At 52.3% G+C, this 23451-nt stretch overlaps 1 protein-coding gene across 1 annotated transcript; it reads right to left on the reverse strand.

Annotated features, from left to right (window-relative positions):
- Positions 1-1915: 1915 nt before the first annotated feature.
- Positions 1916-15948, reverse strand: LOC307092979 (low affinity immunoglobulin gamma Fc region receptor III-like). The gene is made up of 5 exons (XM_079760590.1): positions 15850-15948; positions 15380-15400; positions 14875-15129; positions 4276-4530; positions 1916-2855 (listed from the first exon to the last, which is right to left on the reverse strand). The coding sequence occupies exons 1-5, from the start codon at positions 15920-15922 to the stop codon at positions 2683-2685; spliced, it is 777 nt and encodes a 258-aa protein (XP_079616716.1). The 5' UTR covers positions 15923-15948; the 3' UTR covers positions 1916-2682.
- Between the last annotated feature and the right edge of the window lie 7503 nt (positions 15949-23451).

Raw genomic sequence — 23451 nt, forward strand, 5'->3', positions numbered from 1 at the left:
GGACCGGGGCCTGCTCTCCCTCTGGAGGGCGGCCGCGCCCGTCCCTTCCCCTCCTCTCCCCCCTCGGCCTCCCCCAAAGGCACCTCCTAACCCCAAAGGACCCACCAGGCTTGCAACCAGGGAGCACGGGCAGCGGCAGCTCCCCCCAGGCCCCCTGACCTGACTCCAAGCCCCTTCGCTCTGACTTCCCAGCGAGCGGGGGGCCGGCTGGGCTCTCCCGGTGCTTCCGGAGGAGTCCCGGAGACTCCACAAACGCTGATCTGACGCGGTGAGACAGGCACTCGCCCTGTGACCTTCTTCCCAAAGCCCTGCCTGATCCCGAACAAAGCTGGGTCAGCCTCACTGCGGGGCCACCGGCCGTAGCTGCGGGAGGGTCCGCCCCGCCCCGCCCCGCCCCGCCTGCCAGGGAGTCGCAGGTCGGCGGCAGGGGCGGTGGCTCTCGCCGGCAGTGTAATCGCTGTTTTAAAGTCTTGGCACCGTTTGGCCTTGACACGGACCGGCAACCTTCCAGATTGGGAACAGAGGGGCCCCGGGTCCCGCCTGCTGGAACCGGAGGTGTGCACGCGGAGAAGGGTGATGCTGGAAGCCCTGCGCCCGTGCGCATTGGTGGTTCAGTGGTAGAATTCTCGCCTGCCACGCGGGAGGCCCGGGTTCGATTCCCGGCCAATGCAACTTGCTGTTTTCACCCTTTTACCGCCACGCCGGCAGGAGAAGGCAGCCCGCTGCAGGCCGGGTCCTCCCCGGCCCCGCTCCCCTCGGGCTCTGCTTGGCGTCAAGGACTCGGAGCCGCGGAGGTGGAGTCGGAGGAGAGAAACGCAGGGGCCGACCGCCCCCGGGGGTGGGATCCGCCTGGCGGCGCGGGGGCGCCCCGAGGTCCCCGGCCCGGCCCGCTGTGGGACGCCCCAGCTTTCAGGTGACCTTGGTAATTTGCCGATTCAAATGAAACGACTGCTTTTACCGAGAAGCTGAAAGTGGCTCTTTTCTCCTCAGATGGCTCTCCTGCAGGGAGCTGGGCCGGGGGCGGGGCGGGCCGGGAAGGAGCTCCCCGTCAGCCCTCGCTTCCTCCAGGCTGCCCTCCCGGTCCCCTTCCTCTCGGGTTGGGCATCTTAGCCAAGGCCTGAGAGGGGGACCGGTGGCCTGGCCCCCGCAGGGACTGCCTGTCCCAGCTCCCTCCACCTTCCCTCCAGCCCGGAGCCGCAAACCCACCACCCACCAGAGCTCCAGCCCAGCCGCAGCCAGCACCTCCGAGCGGGACATGGAGCAGCACCCACCAATCCCACGCTTCCGGGGCGCCCACCGCTCCCCGTGAGCTCAGACCTCCCGACTCACAGCCCTGCTCACGTGTCCCCCGTGAGCTCAGACCTCCGATTCACACACCTGCTCACGTGTCCCCTGTGAGCTCAGACCTCCCAATTCATAGACCTGCTCACGTGTCCCCTGTGAGCTCAGACCTCCGATTCACACACCTGCTCACGTGTCACCTGTGAGCTCAGACCTCCGATTCACACACCTGCTCACGTGTCCCCCGTGAGCTCAGACCTCCGATTCACAGCCCTGCTCACGTGCAGGAACTTCGTTTGAGCATCATGAAAAACAGAGCCGACCTCAAAGTGATGGCCTTCCATAGGCGCTGTGAAGTGGGTGAGGCTGATGGCCCGGGACAAAAAGCAACTTGTAGAACAAAACGTGTCCTATGTCCAGAACCACGTCCATAAAGGTCTGCGTACATACCCTTGTGACATCACCCACCTGTACGTCCTGAGCAAGGTCATTCCAAGCATCCGGCCACTGCTTCCTCCGTTTTAAAACGAGGAGACTGCACTACATCATTCCTAGATTTAAAATTCCCTACATTTGCTAAAGAATTTACTCATTCCACGCACACTGATTGAGTTCTTTATCACGTGCCCGACGCTGTGCTGGGCCGTGGGTGTACAGCAGTGAACAAAGGCCCTGCTCTCCTGGGGCTCCATTCCGAGGGCGGGAGGCTGGCAATAAGCACAATGAGGAAAAGCACAGCAGACGGGGGTCAGGAGATGGTGGGGGACTGGAATTATATTGAATGATCAAAGAGACCTTACTGATCAGGTGACATTTGGGTAAAGACCATGATGAAGTATGATGACACATCTGTAAGAAAGAACATTCCAGAAACAGGGAATAACATGAACCGTGGGCAGAAGTATGGCCAGTGTGTGGAAGGACGGAAGGAACAGGAGCAGTGCGGTGGAGGCAGAGGCCTGAGAGCACTGCGAAGCCTCAGCTTTTACTCTAAGCGCAAGGGGATGCTATGGCGAGGCTTGGAGTGAAGACGGCCGGTCAGCACGTTTAAAGATGGCTCCGGGGACAGGCGTGCGGGAGGGTGCGGGAGTGCGGGGCCAGCAGGCCTGGAGGACGGAGCCGTGGTCAGGTGCTGGGCTCATGTGAAAGTGGAAGCAGGACTTAGGGAGCGTGTGTGTGTGTGTGTGTGTGTGTGTGTGTGTGTGTGTGTGTGAGGAGCCTCTGTGAGGCCCTGTGGAGACACGGGTCAGTCCTCTGGACCAGCAGGAAGTCGTGAGGGCGAGCCTGGGGGTGGCTGGGCCCTTCCTGGCCGCCCCCCCCCCCCCCCCCGTTCGCCCAGCAGGAGGCGGGGAGGGCAGAGGGCGGGCCTGCAGCCTGCAGCTCCTCCGGGGAGATGAGCGGTTACTTGTCCTCGGGGCTCTTGGTCCATGTGACTGTGTCGTCCCGCCCGCCCCGCGCTGGGCTCCGGAGTTCTCTCTGCACCAAGAAGTACAGCCCCGTGTCCACCGCAAACAGGAGCCCCATCACCAGGCAGAACGCGATTTGGGGCCACGGAGGCAGGACGGGTGCAGTGGCTGCGGGGTGGAGAAACAGCAGTTGTTCAAGGCCCCTTCAGAACCCACAGCCAGGTCCCCAGGCCTCCTCCCGCTGTGGAGGCCTCCAGGCCGGGGCCAGTCTCCCCTCCCCAGCTCAGCCTGCCCGGGTGCGCTGCGCTGCTTGGAGGGACCTGACGAAGCTGGCGGGCCCCCCACGCGGTGCCACTTTGGCATGTGGATGATTTGAGCTGAAGGCATCGAGACCCTGTGGGCTCATGAGAAACGTTTCCCATGGATTTTAGAGAAAGTGGAAGAGAGAGGGAGAGACAGAGAGAAACATCGATGTGAGAGGAACTTGGATGGGTTGCCTCCTGCATGAGCCTCGACCAGGGCCCGGGCCGGGGAGGAGCCTGCAACCAAGGTACATGCTCTTGACCAGAATTGAACCCGGGACCAAAGGGTCTGCAGGCCGAAGCTCTATCTACTGAGCCAAACCAGCTAGGGCCAGAAATAACTTTTGATGGCCTGTGTAGAGGGCAGAGAAAACTAGTTCAGTACTGAACATCTGCTCTTCCTCCATGCCAAGCCCTCCCCCCCCAGCCTCATCTCATCCTTAGCTCAGAATGTCTTGTCCCTCATTATCCCTTTGTCTCTGATCTCCCATGTCTATGGGTCCCCATACGTACATGTGTAATTAAATTTGCTCATTTTCTTGTTAATCTATGTCATTTTAATTATTAGACCAGATGAGAGAAGCTTAAAGGGTAGAGAACATTTTTCCTCCCCCACAAAGTCATAGAGGAAAAGGTTTCTGTGGTCATGTAGGTTTTGGAAATGCCTCATGAAATTTAGTTTAAAAGTTTTCTTTACAACAAGGCTTCTCGAGACATAAATGTGCGCCATGAATATAAAACGTGCCTGGGCACCGGCGTGGGGAGAAGTGAGCTAGGGAGCCCGCACACCCCTCAGCACGTCCGGGGCGGCGTCACTGCCTCGCACTCATCCGGCCGAAATGGCCGGGAATGTCCCTGACAGGACAACTCCGAGGTCACGGCGCACAATTCCCGAGGTCAGAAGGCGGCCTGGTGCTTTGTGCATCAGAGACTGCCATGCCGCTGGCTGCCCGCAGCCGAGTTTGGCGCCGCGGTGGAGAGGGTCTTAGGGAGACACAGCCAGCCTCAGGGCCATGTGACCATGTGGGAGGAGGTGGGAAGAGGGAGGCGGCGTGTCTGCTAGGTGGTGAGAGGGTGAGAAGGTGGCTCTTATCCCCTGAGAGCTAAAACTCCCAGTGAGTGGCACCGTTTCTTTAGTCCCTGAGGAGGGAGCTGGACCAGCGCTTCATGCCCACCCAGCCATCAGGTGCAGCGAGGACGGGAGGGCCCGTTGATGCCCACCCAGGGGAGCGCCGGTGCTGAGGGGACCCTGCCCTCCCCATCCTTCCAAGGCCTGCAGCTCCCACCTGGGACCGTGATGCTCACGGGCTGCGAGGCGTGCAGCGTCTGCCCCAGGAACCCTGAGCAGTGGTACGCGCCACTGTGGCTGGCGTTTGCACGTGGGATGGAGAAGCTGGAATTCGTATATGAAAACCACTTGGACTTCCCGTCCTGGAAGAATGTGATCTTGTACAGGCGCCAGTTCCTCCAGCTGTGGCACCGCAGCACGATGGGGTCCCCCTGCGGGACCAGGAGGCGGGGTGTCTGGAGCAGCAGCCAGGCTGGAAGACACAGAGGGGAGGAAAGGGTCTGAGGCTGCAGCTCATGTGGGGGCTGCCTCACCCCCAGGAGGATGTGGCCCAGCAACGGAGGTGCCTCTGGCAGGTGTGCTGTCCCCTTACCTGTGAGTCCGAGGGCCTGAGGAAGGAAGGCTTGGGGATTCTCAAATATAAAGAGTAGGAACCCCCTCAGGCGGTGCCAGGAGTCAGAAGCTTCCCCGGAGGGAGGGGGCAGTGCCCCCAGCACCCGAGGTGACAGCAGGACCTGGACCTGCTGTCTGTGGGCACAGCATTGTGGTCTGGGGCTCCCAATGGAAGGACACTTCTGAACACGCTTGGGAAGTGAGGAGTGACCAGTGGGGTCTGGTGAGGCCTCACCCACCTTCCATCCGCAAAGGCAGTGGCAGGTCTGCGCTTGAGTTCAGGTTCAATGGTGACTGAACAAGAGCAGCAGTAACACAGGCTCTACATGTGAACTCGTTTTCCCACCCTGCCTGCGAACATCGCTCCGGACCGCCGCCCTCCCCGCCCCCTCACTGACAGAGGAAGCAGAGACCGGAAGCCAGTGCTGTGGAGGACAATCTGTAAAGAATGTTCCAAAGACATTAGAAAAGCCCCATCGCTCTAGTTACTATAAAAGTGCATGCCAGAGTTCATGGTGCCTCAGTTAAATGATCGCTTATTTCAGACAACCACATGCTGACTATGCAGGACTAGGGGGAGTTGATGAGACAGCAGGAGACAAATCTGGGGTCAGGATTCTGATCCTGGCTTTTCCCAGGAGCTCCTGGGCTCTGAGGTCCATGGCTGCGCTTCTTTGCACAGTGAAGGGGTGGGACCAGGTGGCTTCCCTCTAACTATCCTTTGCGGGAAACCGACCATTGTCTCACTAATAGAAAAGATGTAAAAGGCTGGTCAAGCCGAAACCGGTTTGGCTCGGTGGATGGAGCGTCAGTCTGTGGACTGAGGGGTCCCGGGTTCGGTTCCAGTCAAGGGCTTGTGCCTTGGTTGCGGGCGCGTCCCTGGTGGGGGGTGTGCGGGAGGTGGCTGGTCGATGTTTCTCTCTCATCGATGTTTCTGGCTTTCTATCCCTCTCCCTTCCTCTCTGTAGAAAATCAATAAAATATATTTAAAAATAAATAAATAAAAGGCTGGTCAACCTTGAAGCTCTGAAAGGTCAGAGCCACTTCCTATCTAATTGAGACAAATGGTAACTGAGGCAACTTCCCCATCTTGTAATCCTGTAAATCCTTACTGATATGATAGTCCACTTATTACCTGCCTAAGGGTAATGGGTGTATCCCAAACCTGCCTAAGGGCTATGGGTGTATCCCAAACCTGCCTAAGGGCTATGGGTGTATCCCAAACCTGCCTAAGGGCTATGGGTGTATCCCAAACCTGCCTAAGGGCTATGGGTGTGCCCCAAACCTGCCTAAGGGCTATGGGTGTGTCCCATCTTACCTTATAATAGACAAATATGCAAATTGACCGCACCTTTGCTACGCCCAAGCCACGCCCACCAACCAAGCCACGGCCACCAACCACGCCCACCAGGAAACCGTTGCAGGGACGTTGGGGTGTGGCGGAGCCCAAGGCCGGGAAAGCCTCGGGGCGGAGGCTTTCCGGGCCTTGGGCACCAGCGGGGAGCCTGCATGGATCGCAGGAAACCACTGGGGGTCGGCTCCTGCGATCCTTAGCAGGAATGTTGGGTGCCGCGGAGCCCAAGGCCACCGCCCGGGGCCAAGCCCCGACCCTGAAAAAGGCAGAAGGCGGTGGCCACAGTCAAGGCCTGGGTCCCCGGTGCCGGCAGAAAACTGGTGCAGGCAGCCAGGTGAATGAAGGTCTATTGCACGAATCTTCGTGCAAACAGGCTACTAGTAGTCTCAATAAAAGGCATAGCAAGGCCAGAGCCTAGCGGCAGTCCTCCCACTAGAGGTGGGCTCCCGCCTGGCCACCCATATCGCCAAATTAAATTTCTTCTAGTCTCTTTCATTTGTGTGCGGCCCTTCTCCAGAACCCGAACCCTGAACCGGAACCCTGAACCACGCAGGATGTGAAAGGGTTCCCACATCTGGTGCCTGACTGTGGGACATCTGGAGGAGAAGGTATTTTTCACCTAAGAGCGAAGGAAGGAAAAAGTACACCGAGGAAAGGTGTGGAAAATTCACCGAAAAAAGGTGAGTGAGGTTCACCGCACACAAAAGCCCACAGCCAGCTGCAGAGTCGCTCTGTAAGTAGGGTGGGAACAACTTTTTTAGCCAGGCTAATGGGGAAGAATTAGGTTATAAATATAAAGTAAACTTTATTATAGACTTTTGGTTTGCATACTTAAAGAATGTGGTTTCTTGTTCAAATTAAGAAATTAGTTTGTATTTGGAATTTAAAATTTGTAATAAGAAATGAAACTCCACTGCTGAAACCGCCTCTGGTATGGAGAAATTCAAAGGTGGCAGGAGAGGGAAAGGCTATCTGGTCTCCAGAAATGAGATTACTTAAAGTTTCATTTAAAAATTATAAAAGAACTCGCAGGGAAATGCAAATCTTGGCCAAATTGGGTGCTAGTTATTACTTCAGAAAGTGAAAAAGAAAGAAAAAATTTAAGATCTGTCTATCTTTTAAGCATGAAAAGAAATTCGGCCAGATCGGTTGTTGAAACTTCCCCTGAAGTAAGCAGGATGTGGGGGAAGGGAGACATGTGTAATTGATTATGTCTTGTATTTTTCTTAAAAATATAAAGTGTTATTAATCTAGGAAACGCTAAATATATTTGACTTGCCAGCTTTAAAAGTTCAAAGTACAAATTAAATTAGGAGAAATTATATAGTTGTGGTAATTAAATGTCTAAAGTATAAGAATTTATTTTTGAGAAAATAAAATGTGTTTTCTCTAAAAATTAGGAATTCAAAATACGTTGCTTATTATTAGTCTAATTAAAAGAGGATTAATTCTGTGATTCCAACCAAAATTTTTCTATGCAAAAACTAGTTTAAAATCTAATTGATATCTTAATTTAATTATAAAAAGTATTATAATATTTAAATCATATATAGATATTTGTTTGATGGTGTTTTCCCATGTTAAAATTTCAAGGCTTTAACAGAGATGATTCTTGGAAAGCTCCAAGGGCCTGGAGTAACACAGGAAATTTATTCTCTCTTATACTTGAAATTGCATGGAAAGCCTTATCAACACATGGCTTGCCGGTCCCCTGGGGGCCGCCATCTTGAAATAACAAAGGCCAACCCTTTCCTTTGGAATAATCCAATGCCTTGGTAAGCAATTTGATTAAGTATTCTAAGAAAGTTACTGGAGGCCTCCCATGATCCCTCTGTGGATGCAAAATAAACCTAAGGGGATACTCTTAAAAAAAATAAAATTCTAGCTTAATAAAAAGGAGAAATTTGAAAATTTTGAAATCTCTTTCACTGGTATTTACAGGATAAACTGAGGATTGTTATTAAAATATTAAATCTATTCCATACTAGTGGTCACCATAACTTTAAGAGAAATTGTTTCATGTGACAAAGATTTTTAAATGAAACTCTCTGTAGCCTGAAAAATTATTTTAGAAGAAAATAAAGAGAGGTTTCCTTCAAATATCGTATGGATTATAATTGATAACCAAAGCTGATTGTAAAAAATGCCTGACGCCTCTGAGAAGAAATAGTACCATTACAGAGATGATTCAAGCATGTCAAAATGTGGGATCAGGCACTTTTCAAACAAATTTACTTGCTGCTGCAGTAACAGGTAGAAATAAGAGGTGTTATAATAAGTGTGGAAAAACAGGACATTTCCAAAAGGACTGTAGGCAACCGAGAAGGACACAAGGTAGTGCTCTAGGAAGAGGCGTGAATACCCCGCCTCCAGATTTAAGCATCTCTCGGTGTCCTAGATGTCAGAAAGGGAACCACTGGGCCAGTTTTTGTAAATCGAAATTTCATAGAAACGGGCAGCCTCTAGATCAAGATAGAGGGCATGGTCAATCGCCGGGAAATGGCCAAAGGGGCTCCCCCCGGCCCCGTCATCAATAGGGGAAATCTGCCCTGCAAGGCCCACAGTGGAATCCCTCATCCAAGCAACTCCAGGAAGCACAAGCCTGGATCTTAACAGCACTATTGAGGTCACTTTGACCCCCGATATTGCTCAGCAAACTATTCCTACAGGAATTTGGGGACCTTTAGGATTAATCTTAGGGAGGAGTGGAAACACTCTAAAAGGACTAACTGTCCTGCCTGGAGTCATTGATTCAGATTCTGAAGGAGAGATTAAAGTTATACTAGAGTGTAATCATGTTATGCAAATTGCTCCAGGACAAAGAATTGCTCGGATACTACTTCTACCTTATGTTCAGCATGGTGAGGCTACAAATAAGAAAAGAGGAATGCAAGGATTTGGAAGCTCGGACATCTATTGGATACATGAAATTAGCAAAACCCGTCCTATGATGAATTTAAGAATAGAGGGAAAACAATTTTGGGGTCTAGTGGACACTGGAGCGGATGTTAGTGTTATCAGCAAAGAATTCTGGCCTCCAAGTTGGTCCACGGCAGAAGCTATGGGCTCAGTTAAGGGGGTAGGAGTACCTGATGATACACAACGTAGTGCTGCAGTGTTAAGGTGGCAAGATGAGGAAGGACAGACAGGATGGTTTCAGCCCTACATCATCTCTGGAATTACAATCAACTTATGGGGCCGGGATATTTTAGAAGGATTACAAGCATGTATTGTTACCGGCAAAGGAAAGCAGTTAATAACTCAGACAGGATATCAACCTTTTTAGGAGCGGTCACTGCTCAGTCTCCTCACCCTCATGCTGATCCTATACAATGGAAAGATGATAGACCTGTATGGGTGGATCAGTGGCCATTAACCAAGGAGAAATTAAGTCATATTCATGAATTAATACAAGAACAAATAGAAGCTGGTCACATAGAGCCTTCCAATAGTCCTTGAAATATGCCTATATTTACAATCCCTAAAAAGGCGACAGGAAAATGGCGATTGTTCTTAAAGATTGTTTTTTCACCATTCCCTTGGAAAAGATATCAATGGAAGGTTTTACCTCAAGGAATGGCCAATAGCCCTACTTTGTGTCAAAAACATGTGGCTCAAGCTGTTCAGCCTTTAAGAGACAAATACTCCCAATGTTACATTATTCATTACATGGATGACTTGCTCTTAGCAAGCCCCCGGGAAGAGCAGACTTTGGCCATGTTTTCCCAATTAAAAGAGGAGCTCCCTAAATGGGGCTTAAGAATTGCTCCAGAAAAAGTACAGAAAGAAACGCCTTTCCAATATCTAGGAACCATAATTGAAAACCAAAGCATTAGGCCTCAGAATATGGGGATAAGAAAAGATTGTCTTAAAACTTTAAACAATTCTCAATCACTCGACAACAGGCAAAACAGATTATTAAGGAATGTCCCACTTGCATGTTACATCTACCTCAAGGGCCTAACACAGGAGTCAACCCTAGAGGTTTGCTAAAGAGACCATATCTGGCAAATGGATGTAACGCATTATACTTCCTTTGGACGTCTTGGGGCATTACATGTCTCTGTAGATACCTTTTTCAAAAGTCCTATGGGCTACTGCATCTACAGGAGAAACGGCAAAACAGGTTATTAATCATTGCCTAGCTGCTTTTGCCATCATGGGAGTTCCAAAAAAAAAAATTATTAAAACTGATAATGGGCCTGCTTACATAAGCTGTCAATTCCAGGAATTTTGTAAAAGGTGGAAAATTCAGCACCTTACAGGAATACCATATAATTCCCAAGGACAGGCCATTATTGAATGACATCATCAGCGGCTAAAATCCCAACTTAAAAAACAAAAAGGGGGGATGATGGAGAAATCACCTGCCGGTAGGCTGCACCAAGCCTTAATTACTTTAAAATTTTTCACTTGTGATGCTGATGGAAAGACACCTATGGAGCTGCATTGGTGGCAGAACAAAACAAAAGAAAATGGTCTAGTTAAATGGAAGGACCCTGAATCTGGTTTATGGAAGGGGCCTAATCCACTATTAACCTTTGGCAGAGGGTATGCTTGTATACGGTAATATTACCTGGGGAAAATGGGACAAAATGGGGAAGTATTTTTGACTTATATTCCTGACTCTTTATGGGTAAAAACTCTTATGTGGGCTAATCCCCGCCTAATGTAGTAATCAATAATTCCAAATACCTTGGTTCATCCAGGAGGAACATGGGTGGGACAAGGAAGTATAATTACACAGGTGGTGCCACCCAGTTTTCCTTTTGTATAACATAAAATCAAATCACTGCTCATTTGTGTGTAAAATTAAAAAGAGGCTTCTGGCTTGGGTGGATACCAACGAAGTAGGGGATTATCACTACTTGCTTCTGGGAAAGGATTAAAAAAGTAACTAGATCTTGTAAATTGAATTATCATGGCTTAGAGCAAAGAATATCCTTACATGATATTCTACAATGTCATTATAATTTTTGATATTTTATAACAGCATATTGTACAATTATTCCAAACAAACTTACAAAATTAATTCTTTGAATGATTGGCAGCAATATAAAAAGGACATGAAAGGATTTAATCCCTTCCACTGTGTGGAAGGCCCCTTGGGAAGGCACTTGAGCATTCTATATTGGCCCCTCTTGTCCTTTTTTGCCAAGAGGATCCCTTTTCTTACAATCCAATTGCCCACAGCTGTTGCCTGAGTTTTCTGTTCATGCTGAGGTTGAAACCTCGTGGTGGCTGGTACCATTAATCTGTCTCTCGCCCAATGGTGTGAGCTGGGCCCTCCCTGGAGAAGAAACCTGGGTACCCCAAGACATGTGATCAGTGCTGGGGCCCCACCAGCGGCCGAGGTGGGATCCCAAGGCAGGTGCTGGGCATAGAGGCCACGAGGGCATAGACTACCAAGGAGACAGAAATGAACCTCACATTACCCTGTTTGGCCCCGGAGGATGGCTGGTTAGCCAGAGACGGGTAAGATTCCTCAAGGAAGGAACAACCTAAGACAGGCATAGTCGCAGAGGGGCCATCAGGAGAGAACTTGGGGGTCAACAGAGGTGAAGCACAGATCCTCACCCCCCCTCCAACCTTGCAGGGGCCTGAATCCTAGCCCCTTCTGAGGGAGGTCTCCTGCCCCATGGCTGCTTCGCTTCCCACGCCCAGCTCAGATTGGGACCTAGGCAACAGACAGAGACTTGACCGACAGCAGCTGCCCTATATCTAAATCCAGCCTAGCATCAAGAATACTCAGAGCCTACTCAAGAATGCAAAAAAGTCCTTTCCACTAATATTTACAGGGTAAACTAAGATTGTTGTTAGAGTATTAACATTTGACAGTAAGATAGTACTTTTCAGATTAATTAGCTAATTGAAATAAGTGAATATGCAAGAAAATTTAATTGTACTGGACAAAAAGTTGTTCCTAAAGTATTAACTAAAATTTCTATTGGTAGTTCATCTCATGGTAAAATTGCTTAACAAGCAATGAACCTAAAGCAGTCATATTTCTGTGCAAAATATTAAAATTTAAAGTTATCAAGACTGCATTATAAAAATCTTCCAAAAGCCTCCTAATAATTAAATCAAAAAAGGGGGGGATAGTGGAGTAATGTTATGTAAGAAAAATATCCTGAAAGTCAATTACATTTAGAAAATTTTTACTTTGAAAACTAATTTTCATTTGTAATGCTAACAGCAAGACACCCATGAAAAACACACATGGTGTCAAAATAGGTCAAGGAAAATTCATTTGGGCAAGGACGGAAAGGATTCCAAGTCAAATTTGAAGAAAAAGATTCCTTTATTAACCTTTGGTCGAGAATATGTTTGTGTATTTTCAGAAAAAACTCCAAGACCATGTGGATTCCTGCAACAGAGAGGAATTGACAGAAATGCTCCAGCCATGAAGACAAGAGGAGAAATAGTCCAGAGATGGAAGATGCTGACGACACCTTGCCATGCTAGCAGTCAGCAGCTGTGCATCACTGCAGGTTGCCCAGGACCAAACCAGAGAGGGTCGAACCTGTATTACCACCATTTGTCCACCATCCATAACTGAAATATCATTACTGACATTTACACATAAGGAACTGTTTGGCATTGAAACTGGACTCAGAACTGTTGGACATTGAAACTGGGACTCAAACATTTTTTGTTCTTATATGTTTATTTCTGGTCTACAGATGCAAGATTTTTTAAAAGAAAGAAACAGGGGAGATGCTGGAAACCGACCATTGTCTCACTAATAGAAAAGATGTAAAAGGCTGGTCAACCTTGAAACTCTGAAAGGTCAGAGCCACTCCCTATCTAATTGAGACAATGGTAACTGAGGCAACCTCCCCATCTTGTAATCATGTAAATCCTTACTGATATGATAATCCGCTTATTACCTGCCTAAGGGCTATGGCTGTATCCCAAACCTGCCTAAGGGCTATGGGTGTATCCCAAACCTGCTTAAGGGTGATGGGTGCATCCCATAGTCTCAATAAAAGGCTTAGCAAGGCCAGAGCCTAGCGGCAGTCCTCCCACTAGAGGTGGGCTCCCGCCTGGCCCCCCTTATTGCCAAATTAAATTTCTTCTCGTCTCTTTCATTTGTGTGCGGCCCTTCTCCAGAACCCGAACCCTGAACCACACGGGACGTGAAAGGGGTTCCCACAATCCTTCAGAGCAAAGGTTTTAAAATCTCAAGTTTTACATTTTGTAGGAAAAGTCAGAAGCACAACCAGCTGTTGGGGCGGCCGTGGGCCAGAGAGCAGACGGAGCTGCGGCTGCTGCTGGCAGGTTTTGAAGCCGAGTTGGGGGAGGAAGAGAACCTTGTAGGTTCTTGTTTGGTTAATAATTAAATAGGCCTGAGACAGAGTAACCAGGAACAATGAGCACGCTTAAGTGCATACATACTAGTATGTACAGGAACGCAGACATGAGAGACAGGAAGGATGATGAGGGATGTATGACCTGAGCTAAGGGTGAGGTAAGGCACTGGGGCTTCGGAGAGGAGGAAGGTCAGGGCAGGACATACGAAGAGGCGCTGCGCAGTAGTTAGTGGTTTGCCCCGCCCTCTACATAGGCCATAAGCAGTTCTTGCTGGTGGTGACTGCATTCCTTTCAGGGAGCAGTGAGGGTTCCTCAGGAACCTGCTGGGTCTCCATCACCTTCAGCTCAAAATAATTCCCAGGCCAAAGTCGCCCAGGCCGGGAGCGCTGCTCTGGATCCCTGGTCAATCCTGACTGCCCGTTCACTGGGGCTCCAGCGGAAACGGGGCTCTCGGGAGCAGGATCTAAAAGACGGCCCCCAGCCCCCTCACAGGACTTGGCACTGCCTGCCTCCGTGCAGCCATCTGCAGGGCAGACGCCCCAAATCAAAGTCAACTACAGTATAAATGTGCTCCCATTTCACACACTGGGTGGGCGTGGTTCGTGTGTAGGAGGACTTCTCCACAGAATCTATTAGACTGAACACTCAGACATATATGTAACCCTAGGCAGATCCATTTAAAGCATCTAATGACCTCATCTCCTTCAGGAATAAAAGATGATGTCATTGCACCAAACTCCAAGCCTCCCCCCACTTCTGCCCTCATCTTCCAGATCCCATGGCCCCCTGCCCTCCTCCTCTGGGCAGAAAGGCCTCCTACTTAGGTCTGACAAAAAATTGAATCGGTACCCCCTCCCCTGGGAGCTGACCTTCAGGCCACTTCACAGTGGACAGGCCACTTGTTTAGACCACATTCCACTGGCTGAGACCATTCTCTCTCCCCTCCGGACTTTCCCGGAACCCACACCTGCACAGAGAGTTCTCTGCCCAGAGAAAGCCCGCCCAGAGTCCTTAACAACCTGACTCCCCGTCTTTGGGGGCTGGCGCCATTTGGGGACTCAGCCCATCCGGTGCCCAGATGACCTAATAAATTCATAATCCCTCACCACTTTGGCCTCGTGAGTTCCTCCTCTGTTGATCCTCACCCTCCTCACCCATGCCCGGCATGCCCACCCGCGGCCTCTGCCTCCTGTGGGTCTCCAGCCACCGTGCTGACCACTCTGCCATGAGGGCAGGAAGGCTGTCTGGAACACACATTTCCTTCTGCTTCTCTCACCCCCGGTGGCCTGTTTGTGGCCTTGTCACCTTCTTGCTCAATCAGGACTGAGGCCAAGCACCCTCACACATTCCGAGGCACCCACACAGAAGCAGAGAGGCGGGGTGCGAGGGGCACCCACACAGAAGCAGAGAGGCGGGGTGCGGGGGGAAATGACTGGGCAGAAACCACTTCCAACAGCTCGGCCACCCCTTTCCCAAACCCTCTGCCGGCCGGCCGCTCCCAGGCCCGCCTCCCAGGCTCCCCGCTCCTCCACTGACCGGAAGTCACGTCCAGGTGCACAGGGTCGCTGAGGCCGGTCTGGCCCGTCTGGCACCTGTAGTCCCCGCTGTGGCTGCTGCTGGCCTTGAAGCTGTAGCTGGGCTGGGCCTGGGTGGGGATGGCGGTCCCATTGTGGAACCACCGGGTGGAGCTGTCCCCCGGGCTGCGGGCCCCCTGGCAGCTCAGGGTCACGTTGTCCTCAGGGAACACCTGGAGCCAGGGGGGCTGGAGGCTCACCACGGCCTTCGGGAGACCTGGGCGGAGAGCAGACAGGGCGGGTGAGTGCCCTTGGAGCTCCAGGGCCCTCGGGCCAGAGTCCACTGTAGACCCAACCACAGCCCCATGTGCTTCCGGCAGCCGCATCCCTTTGTCTTTGTGGACCCAGCAGGAGTCTCACCAAGAATCAAACCCCAGGCCCCTCTAAAGCGGGGCACTGCCCACGCCCCGCTCTTGGTGGGACAGGCAATAGCACCGTAACTACCAGGTGGCATCCAGCAGACTCACCAGCTCCCCGGTCTGCAGAAGCTGTGAAAGAGAAAAGAGAAGAGGGCGGGTCAGCGGGTCAGCGGGCAGGGGAAGCCCGGGGAGCAGATGCAGTTGTGTGTGGGGGCGGGGGAGGGGGAGCCCGCACGGCCTCTTCCCGGAGGACCCACAACAAGAGCCTGCTTCCCTTGATGTGAAGATGCTCACTGCTCACGCCCTAGTCTCATCTCTGTCTCCCCTACAAAGCCCACGTGAGTGCCTGGTGCAGGCCTGTGGAAGGGCCTCTGAACTGTGGCTTAGGGACCGGCCGGTGGGTAAGAGGCAGGCTTCTCTCTCTGCTGTCGGTCCGTCCCCAGCTCCATGGGCCCAGCCTGCTCCTCACCAGCAGGTCCCTGGTGGAAACCACCTACCCCAGAGGGGCCCTCACTACCCCAGAGTGGCCCTCACTCCCCCAGAGTGGCCCTCACTACCCCAGAGTGGCCCTCACTCACCCAGCAGCAGCAAAACTAAAACTGGCCGTGGGTGAAGCAGCCGCAGGCGACTGCAATGTACATTCTGAAGCATTTCGGTCTTCAAAGTCCATGCAGAACTGGGCCTGAGTCCAGCAGGGTTCAGGAGATGAACCAAGGAAAGAGGAAGGAAGCTGGTCACCCTCTCACAGAACTTCCAACAGTCACCAGACTCCATTTCTGCTAACGAATCAGCAGCACGACCAAACGACCGACCAGTCTGCCCTGAGACAAACCCTTTCCCATGTAGCTTGTTCTGGACTGTGGACTCCCGGTGGGTTACCGCGCAGGTGAGCCAACCCGGGCGCCCAGGAAGCAGCGCTGGGGGCGGGCCTTGTGGGTCTCAGGTCGGGGCCTCCCAGACGCCCTGGGCCGCTTCTCGCCGGCACCCAGAAAGCGCTAAAGGACTGTGTCCCAGACAAGACAGAGAACCCGTTTATGTCTGCAGCCAATAAGGATGTCTGCTAAACAACCACAAGCAGAGGGAGTAGTTATCTGTGGGCAACACCCAACCCCAGACAATCTCTGAAGACACCATGTCCCTCCTTCATCTGCACTTCAAACCCCGACTTCCCCAACCCTCCAAATACAGAAGAAAGTTTTCGAGTTTAAGAAATAATTTTGTGCCCAGATGGCATGGCTCAGTGGTTGAGCGCAGACCCATGAGCCAGGAGGACACAGGCCAGTTGCGGGCTCGATGGATGTACAGGAGGCTTCTCTCTCATCATTGATGTTTCTATCTCTCTCTCCTGCTCCTCTGAAATCAATAAAAACATCTAAAATATTTTTAAAAAATAATTTTGTTAAGAGAGCCGTACAATAATTTTAAAGGCTATATATCCTGTGCAGGTGGCTGGATAGTGTACGTCAGTAGAACAACATGAAATAACCATTAAAAGTCAGATTATGGGGGCAAAAATAGACAAATGGAACTACATCAAATGTAAAACTATGTATTAGCCCTAGCCGGTTTGGCTCAGTGGATAGAGTGTGGGCCTCTGGACTGAAGGGTCCCAGGTTTCAATTCCAGTCAAGGGCACATGCTTGGGTTGTTGGCTTGACCCCCAATAGGGGGCGTGCAGGAGGCAGCTAATCAATGATTCTCTCTCATCATTAAAGTTTCTCTCTCTGTCTCCCCCTCTCCCTTCCTCTCTGAAATCAACAAAAATATATTAAAAAATACAAAAACTATATTAGTCAACAGAGTGCAAATGAGAGAAAACCATTGTCTGGTGAGTTTAAAATCCACAATATATAAAGAATTTCTACAACTCAACAAAAACAAGTAACCTGATTTATAAAATGGGTAAAAGACTTGAATAAACATTTATCTAAAGAAGACATATAAATAGCCAACAAACACGTGAAAAAGACGTTCGTTATCACTAACTGGTGAGAAATGCAAATCAAACCACAAGCTATCATCACCTCACACTCAGCAGAATGGCCACAACACAGGAATTGGAGTCCTATGCACTGTGGTGGGGATGTGAAATGGTGCAGCTGTTACAGAAATCAGTATGGGACTCTTCAAAAAAATTAAAAACAGAACTTACCACCTGATCCGGCAATCCTACTTCTGGTTACTTATCCAAAAGAACTCAAAGCAAGATCTCAGATATCTGCACATGCGTGTTTATTGCAGCCTCTTCCCAGCAGCTAACCCAGATGTTACTGACCGGTGAGCGAATAAACAAAGTGGTCTGTAATCCAAGGAATGGAATATTATTCAGCCTTTCAAAAGGAGCTCCTGCTATGGCTACGACATGGACGAACCTTGAAGACATTATGCCACGTGAAATAGGCCAGTCACACACGCACCCGCCTGGGAGAACCTTAAGTGGTTAAACTCAGAAGCAGGAAGCAGAGGGTGGCCGCCGGGCCGGGGGAGGGGAGCTGTTTCGTGCAAGGGGACAGTTTCAGTTTCCCAAGCGGGAGCTCTGGAGGGCTGCTGCTCTGCCTGGTGCACGGACACGCACCCCCTGGTGCACAGACACGCACCCCCTGGTGCACGGACACGCACCGCCAGGTGGACGGACACGCACCCCCAGGTGGACGGACACGCACCCCCTGGTGCACGGACACGCACCCCCTGGTGCACGGACACGCACCCCCTGGTGCACGGACACGCACCGCCAGGTGCACGGACACGCACCCCCAGGTGGACGAACACGCACCCCCTGGTGCACGGACACGCACCCCCAGGTGGACGGACACGCACCGCCAGGTGGACGGACACGCACCGCCAGGTGCACGGACACGCACCCCCTGGTGCACGGACACGCACCCCCAGGTGGACGGACACGCACCGCCAGGTGGACGGACTTGCACCGCCAGGTGCACGGACACGCACCCCCAGGTGGACGGACACGCACCCCCAGGTGGACGGACACGCACCCCCAAGTGGACGGACACGCACCGCCAGGTGGACGGACACGCACCCCCCGGTGCACGGACACGCACCACCAGGTGGACGGACACGCACCGCTTTCCTCCTGCTGCCCTGGAGCACTGTCTCCTGAGCGCCACCTAACGCTAACTCCGTGTCACCACGCCCTCTTCACCGCGTGCTCATCACTCACCACCAGAACGGTTACCGCTGTGCCTGGACCTGGCGGTGCAGGTTAGCACCCCTGAGTAATGGCCAGACGCCCCTTCACTCGTGAGGTGGGGGACAGAAGTGTCCGTGTCCGGATCATTTCAAAATTCGAATTTATGAGAAATTGTGTGGTGGATGTCTGCTTTGTAACAAAGAAAAAAAAAAGGCAAAGTGTGACGTCTGGTAACAGCGGATTCAAGCTCCTTACACCAGAATTTAAGGGCAGAGATTCACTCATAGAACCCCAGGCATCGAATGCTCACGTCCAAGGCCTTCCTTTGTATGAATGAGGAAGCCAGGGCCCAGACCAGGGCTGAAGTTGCCCCAGGACACACCCCTCTTAAGTCCTGGGTCGGGGTCTTCACTGCCCCCACTCTGTCACCTGCACTTCCCACTCAGCTCCTACCGGTGACCATGGGACCTATCTATCTGTCCATCTCTCACCTTGTCTGTCTTTCCATAATCACAAGTAAGATCATCAGACTGGGCGTTTCTCTAGGCCAGAGAGTCCAAAGATGGGTAACTCACTTTCCTGAAGTGGTAAGTGGGCACGAGAAGACAAGACTGATCCCACTCCTTGAGAATCAGACTTTATTACGCTGAGTCCACTGAGTGGCCTCCATTACTGGCTCTCCTGTCTAGTAATGGTCAGAAAGAAGGCTCGGGGCGACCGTCTCTAAAATGACACTGTGGAGGGAATGCTTCCCTGAAGCTCAGGAGTACATTTCCTCTCATTAGCCGATGGATGAGGAGGCGCATGACGGCACCTGCACCAATTCACAAACGAAACAACAGTGAGGCCCTGGGGCTCGACACCAGGGAGTACAGTCACGGTGGCATTCACCAGAAAGCCATCGAAATGGCCGGTACTCGGAGGCTCTCTGTGCCTCATAGACCAATGTTGGTGTGCTCATTGATTGACTGATTCCATAACATGGCATCTTTTTATTGCTCCTCCCTCGTAGCAAAATCAAGCAGGTATGATTCCTGAGGGGTCAGGATGAATGGGTGGGTGTTGGTATATTGGCAGCAAAAAAATACCTATGGCTGGAGGTTTATGGATTTCAAGGACAAATTTAAAATTATGTTCAGGAAAGAGTATCAAGTGTCAAAGTCAGAGAATTCTTCCAAATAGACCATCAAGAGGATTTGAGAGTCTGAGAGCTGGAGACGACGGAGAGAATGTTTTAGATGAATATCGAAGGCAATGCCTGCTGCCATTTGCTAATGAGAGATGGACTTCCACGTTAACCAGGGGTGTGGGTCCCAGGCGTCACCAGGCTGAGGGCGTGGGGAGGAAACAGCTTCCTGTAAACCTGATAGGATCGATTCAGCGCTAACCGCGTCTGCAGAGCAACAGGCTCCCACAGAAATGCAGTGTGAGCCACATGCATAGACTCCAATTTCCCAGCAGCCACGTTTTAAAAAGCACAAATAAATAAATAAAAGCAGCAAATCATCCCATACCTCAAGTAGCATTTATGAAATTACAAGTGTATAATTGTTACATTACTTTCTGTCATACATCCAGATACCCGGCCCCATTACAAGGGGACAATGGGCACCATCTGCTGTAAACACTGGGAGCGGCTGCCTCCAGCCCGCCCGCGCCCGGCGCTGCCCTGCCACGGAGGAGAGTTCGAGTGACAAAGATGAATCAGGTGCAGATTTTTGTTAGATGATGGACAATCACAGAACCAGACCATGTGAGGACCATGTGGGAGAGGGGAGGGAGAGGGAGGGAGCGGAGGGAGAGCAGAGGGGAGAGAAGATTGAGGCTGGAGAGAAGGAAGCACAGAGAAAAGCGGAGTGCCTTCTGGTTCCAGCTTCCCAAACCACTTTCAGTTTCACGTCCAGCCCACAGCGTGCAGCTCGGTGCCCCGCCTCTGGACGTCTGCGTTTCCTCCACATGCTTACAGTCTGCCCGTCTTTCCTTAATCTGGTTGGAGTGGGTTTTGTTTTCTTGTAATCAGCATTTTCTCTTGGTGAGGACACAGTCATTAACATGTTAGGGAGAACAGCTTCGCCCGCTGGGGTGTCATCAGAGGCAAAGATGGAGCATGTTGGCCCGTGGCAGTCGGGGCGAGTCTCAGGGAAGGGATGGAAGCTAAAAGCATTTGACTTACAATCTTACTGAGGTATTTATTTGCCCAAACAAAACAGGATCGCATAAGCTATTCTTCAAACAAAAATACTTCAGAGAAAAAGTCCAATAAGTGATACACTCTCCCAGATTCTGCTGCCATTGTCCACCTCCACTGTAACTCTTTTTTTAAAACATATTTTTATTGATTTCAGAGAGGAAGGGAGAGAGAGAAGCATCAATGATAAGAATCATTGACCCCGGGTCCGGGCGAGGCCGCGGGCCCCTGGAGCCGGGTGAGCCCTGGGCCCCGGGTCCGGGCGAGGCCGCGGGCCCCTGGAGCCGGGTGAGCCCTGGGCCCCGGGTCCGGGCGAGGCCGCGGGCCCCTGGAGCCGGGTGAGCCCTGGGCCCCGGGTCCGGGCGAGGCCGCGGGCCCCTGGAGCCGGGTGAGCCCTGGGCCCCGGGACCGGGCGAGGCCGCGGGCCCCTGGGTCCGGGCGAGGCCATGCGCCCCTGGGTCCGGGTGAGGCTAAATCCTGGGTCTGGGCGAGACCGTGCGCCCCTGGGTCCGGGTGAGGCTGAATCCTGGGTCCGGGCGAGGCCGTGCGCCCCTGGAGCCGGGTGAGCCCTGGGCCTCGGGTCCGGGCGAGGCCGCGCGCCCCTGGAGCCGGGTGAGCCTTGGGCCCCGGGTCCGGGCGAGGCCGCGGGCCCCTGGAGCCGGGTGAGCCCTGGGCCCCGGGTCCGGGCGAGGCCGCGGGCCCCTGGAGCCGGGTGAGCCCTGGGCCCCGGGTCCGGGCGAGGCCGCGGGCCCCTGGAGCCGGGTGAGCCCTGGGCCCCGGGTCCGGGCGAGGCCGCGGGCCCCTGGAGCCGGGTGAGCCCTGGGCCCCGGGTCCGGGCGAGGCCGCGGGCCCCTGGAGCCGGGTGAGCCCTGGGCCCCGGGTCCGGGCGAGGCCGCGGGCCCCTGGAGCCGGGTGAGCCCTGGGCCCCGGGTCCGGGCGAGGCCGCGGGCCCCTGGAGCCGGGTGAGCCCTGGGCCCCGGGTCCGGGCGAGGCCGCGGGCCCCTGGAGCCGGGTGAGCCCTGGGCCCCGGGTCCGGGCGAGGCCGCGGGCCCCTGGAGCCGGGTGAGCCCTCGGCCCCGGGTCCGGGCGAGGCCGCGGGCCCCTGGAGCCGGGTGAGCCCTGGGCCCCGGGTCCGGGCGAGGCCGCGGGCCCCTGGAGCCGGGTGAGCCCTGGGCCCCGGGTCCGGGCGAGGACGCGGGCCCCTGGAGCCGGGTGAGCCCTGGGCCCCGGGTCCGGGCGAGGCCGCGGGCCCCTGGATCCGGGTGAGCCCTGGGCCCCGGGACCGGGCGAGGCCGCGGGCCCCTGGATCCGGGTGAGCCTGGCCCCGGGTCCAGGTGAGGCCGTGGGCCCCTGGATCCGGGTGAAGCAGTGCCCCTGGGTCCAGCCGAGACCAAACCAGAGGGAGTCGGACCTGCATTACCACCATTTGTCCACCATCCAGAGCTGAGGGGTCAGTGCCGACATGTACTCATAGGGAACCGGTGGACATTGATATTGGGTCTCAAAAGAACTGTTGGTCCAGAAAGAAACTCACTACAGACTGATTCATTTGCCTGTCAGCATAACTATTATTGCTCGTCGCACATTCAATTCTTATAAGTATATCTATAGTGACACATGATTTCGCTCATCTAGGGGAAATGATGAACAACATAGACTGATGAACAAGAACAGAACCAGAAACAAGGAGGCATCGATCGGACTATCGGGCCTCAGAGGGAGGATAGGGGAGGGTGGGGGGAGGGGGGAGAGATCAACCAAAGGTCTTGTGTGCATGCATATGAGCCTAACCAATGCTTAAGTTCAACAGAGGGTTGGGGCATCCAAGGGGAGGGGTGTGGGATGGGAATGGGGGGATGAGGACAAATATGTGACACCTTAATCAATAAAGAAATTAAAAAAAAAAAAATAAATAAAAAATAAAAAAAAAATAAAAAAATAAAAAAAAAAAAAAAAAAAGAATCATTGATCGGCTGCCTCCTGCACACCCCCCACTGGAGATAGAGCCCACAGCCTGGGACCCTTTAGTCCAAGCGTGTCAATCTCAAAGGCTAACATGGGCCAAATAAACAAGGTGTAAGTGTATGTGGCCGCAAAAAAACAAAAGCTTCCACTTTCATAGAAACGTAGGCTTATTTCGATAGAGACATGCTGAACACAAAGGGCTGAAATAAATGAGTAATTGTTAACATAAAATAATAGAGCATTTTATTAAAAATTAATATTTTTTCTTGAACATTAACTTACCAGACACTGACTAACTGCACAAATGAATAAGCATAACGCAAATAAACCTATTTTTGTTGTTCTCCAAAAGCGAAATATTTCCTGTTGCGCACACCAAACAAGTCAGTCCAAGACTAATGACATGGCCATTGGCTGCTAAAATATTCACCACTAGTGTTAGTGGAGAGAAATGGTGCACCTGTGCGTAAGGCGCGTAAGGGAAGTGAATGGAACACGATTATAATAATCAGACGTTAGCGAACGTTGTAGTTCGTTATTAGTAACTAGAGGCCTGCTGGCCCTGGCAGCCCCGGCTTCGGCCGGAAGGTCGTCCGGAAGATCGTTCGGCTGTCTGGTCTAATTAGCATATTACACTTTTATTATTATAGATTACGTATAACAGAATATCGTAAAAATTAAGTTATGAACTTTTTATTAAAATGTTTCTTACATACCGTTATATTGACCGGGCCGCAAAAATATTCACTGTGGGCCGCATGTGGCCCGCGAGCCGTGAATTTGACGTGCTTGCTTTAGTCCCCAGGCTGATGCTCGACCCACTGAGCCAAACCAGCTAGAGCTCCACCGTCACTCTTGCCTGTGATGTTCTCCTCGTAA

Source organism: Cnephaeus nilssonii, assembly GCF_951640355.1.
Source record: "Cnephaeus nilssonii genome assembly, chromosome: 21".
NCBI lineage: Eukaryota > Metazoa > Chordata > Mammalia > Chiroptera > Vespertilionidae > Cnephaeus > Cnephaeus nilssonii.

What these genes read in the sequence shown, in the direction of transcription:
- LOC307092979 (XM_079760590.1), bottom strand. Translation starts at nt 15,922, where the DNA reads ATGCTTCAGAATGTACATTGCAGTCGCCTGCGGCTGCTTCACCCACGG. An exon ending in GCACCTGGACGTGACTTCCG is followed by an intron (nt 4,531 to 14,874) that starts GTCAGTGGAGGA and finishes TGTGTCTTCCAG; the next exon opens with CCTGGCTGCTGCTCCAGACA. An exon ending in CGTGAGCATCACGGTCCCAG is followed by an intron (nt 2,856 to 4,275) that starts GTGGGAGCTGCA and finishes TCCACCCCGCAG; the next exon opens with CCACTGCACCCGTCCTGCCT.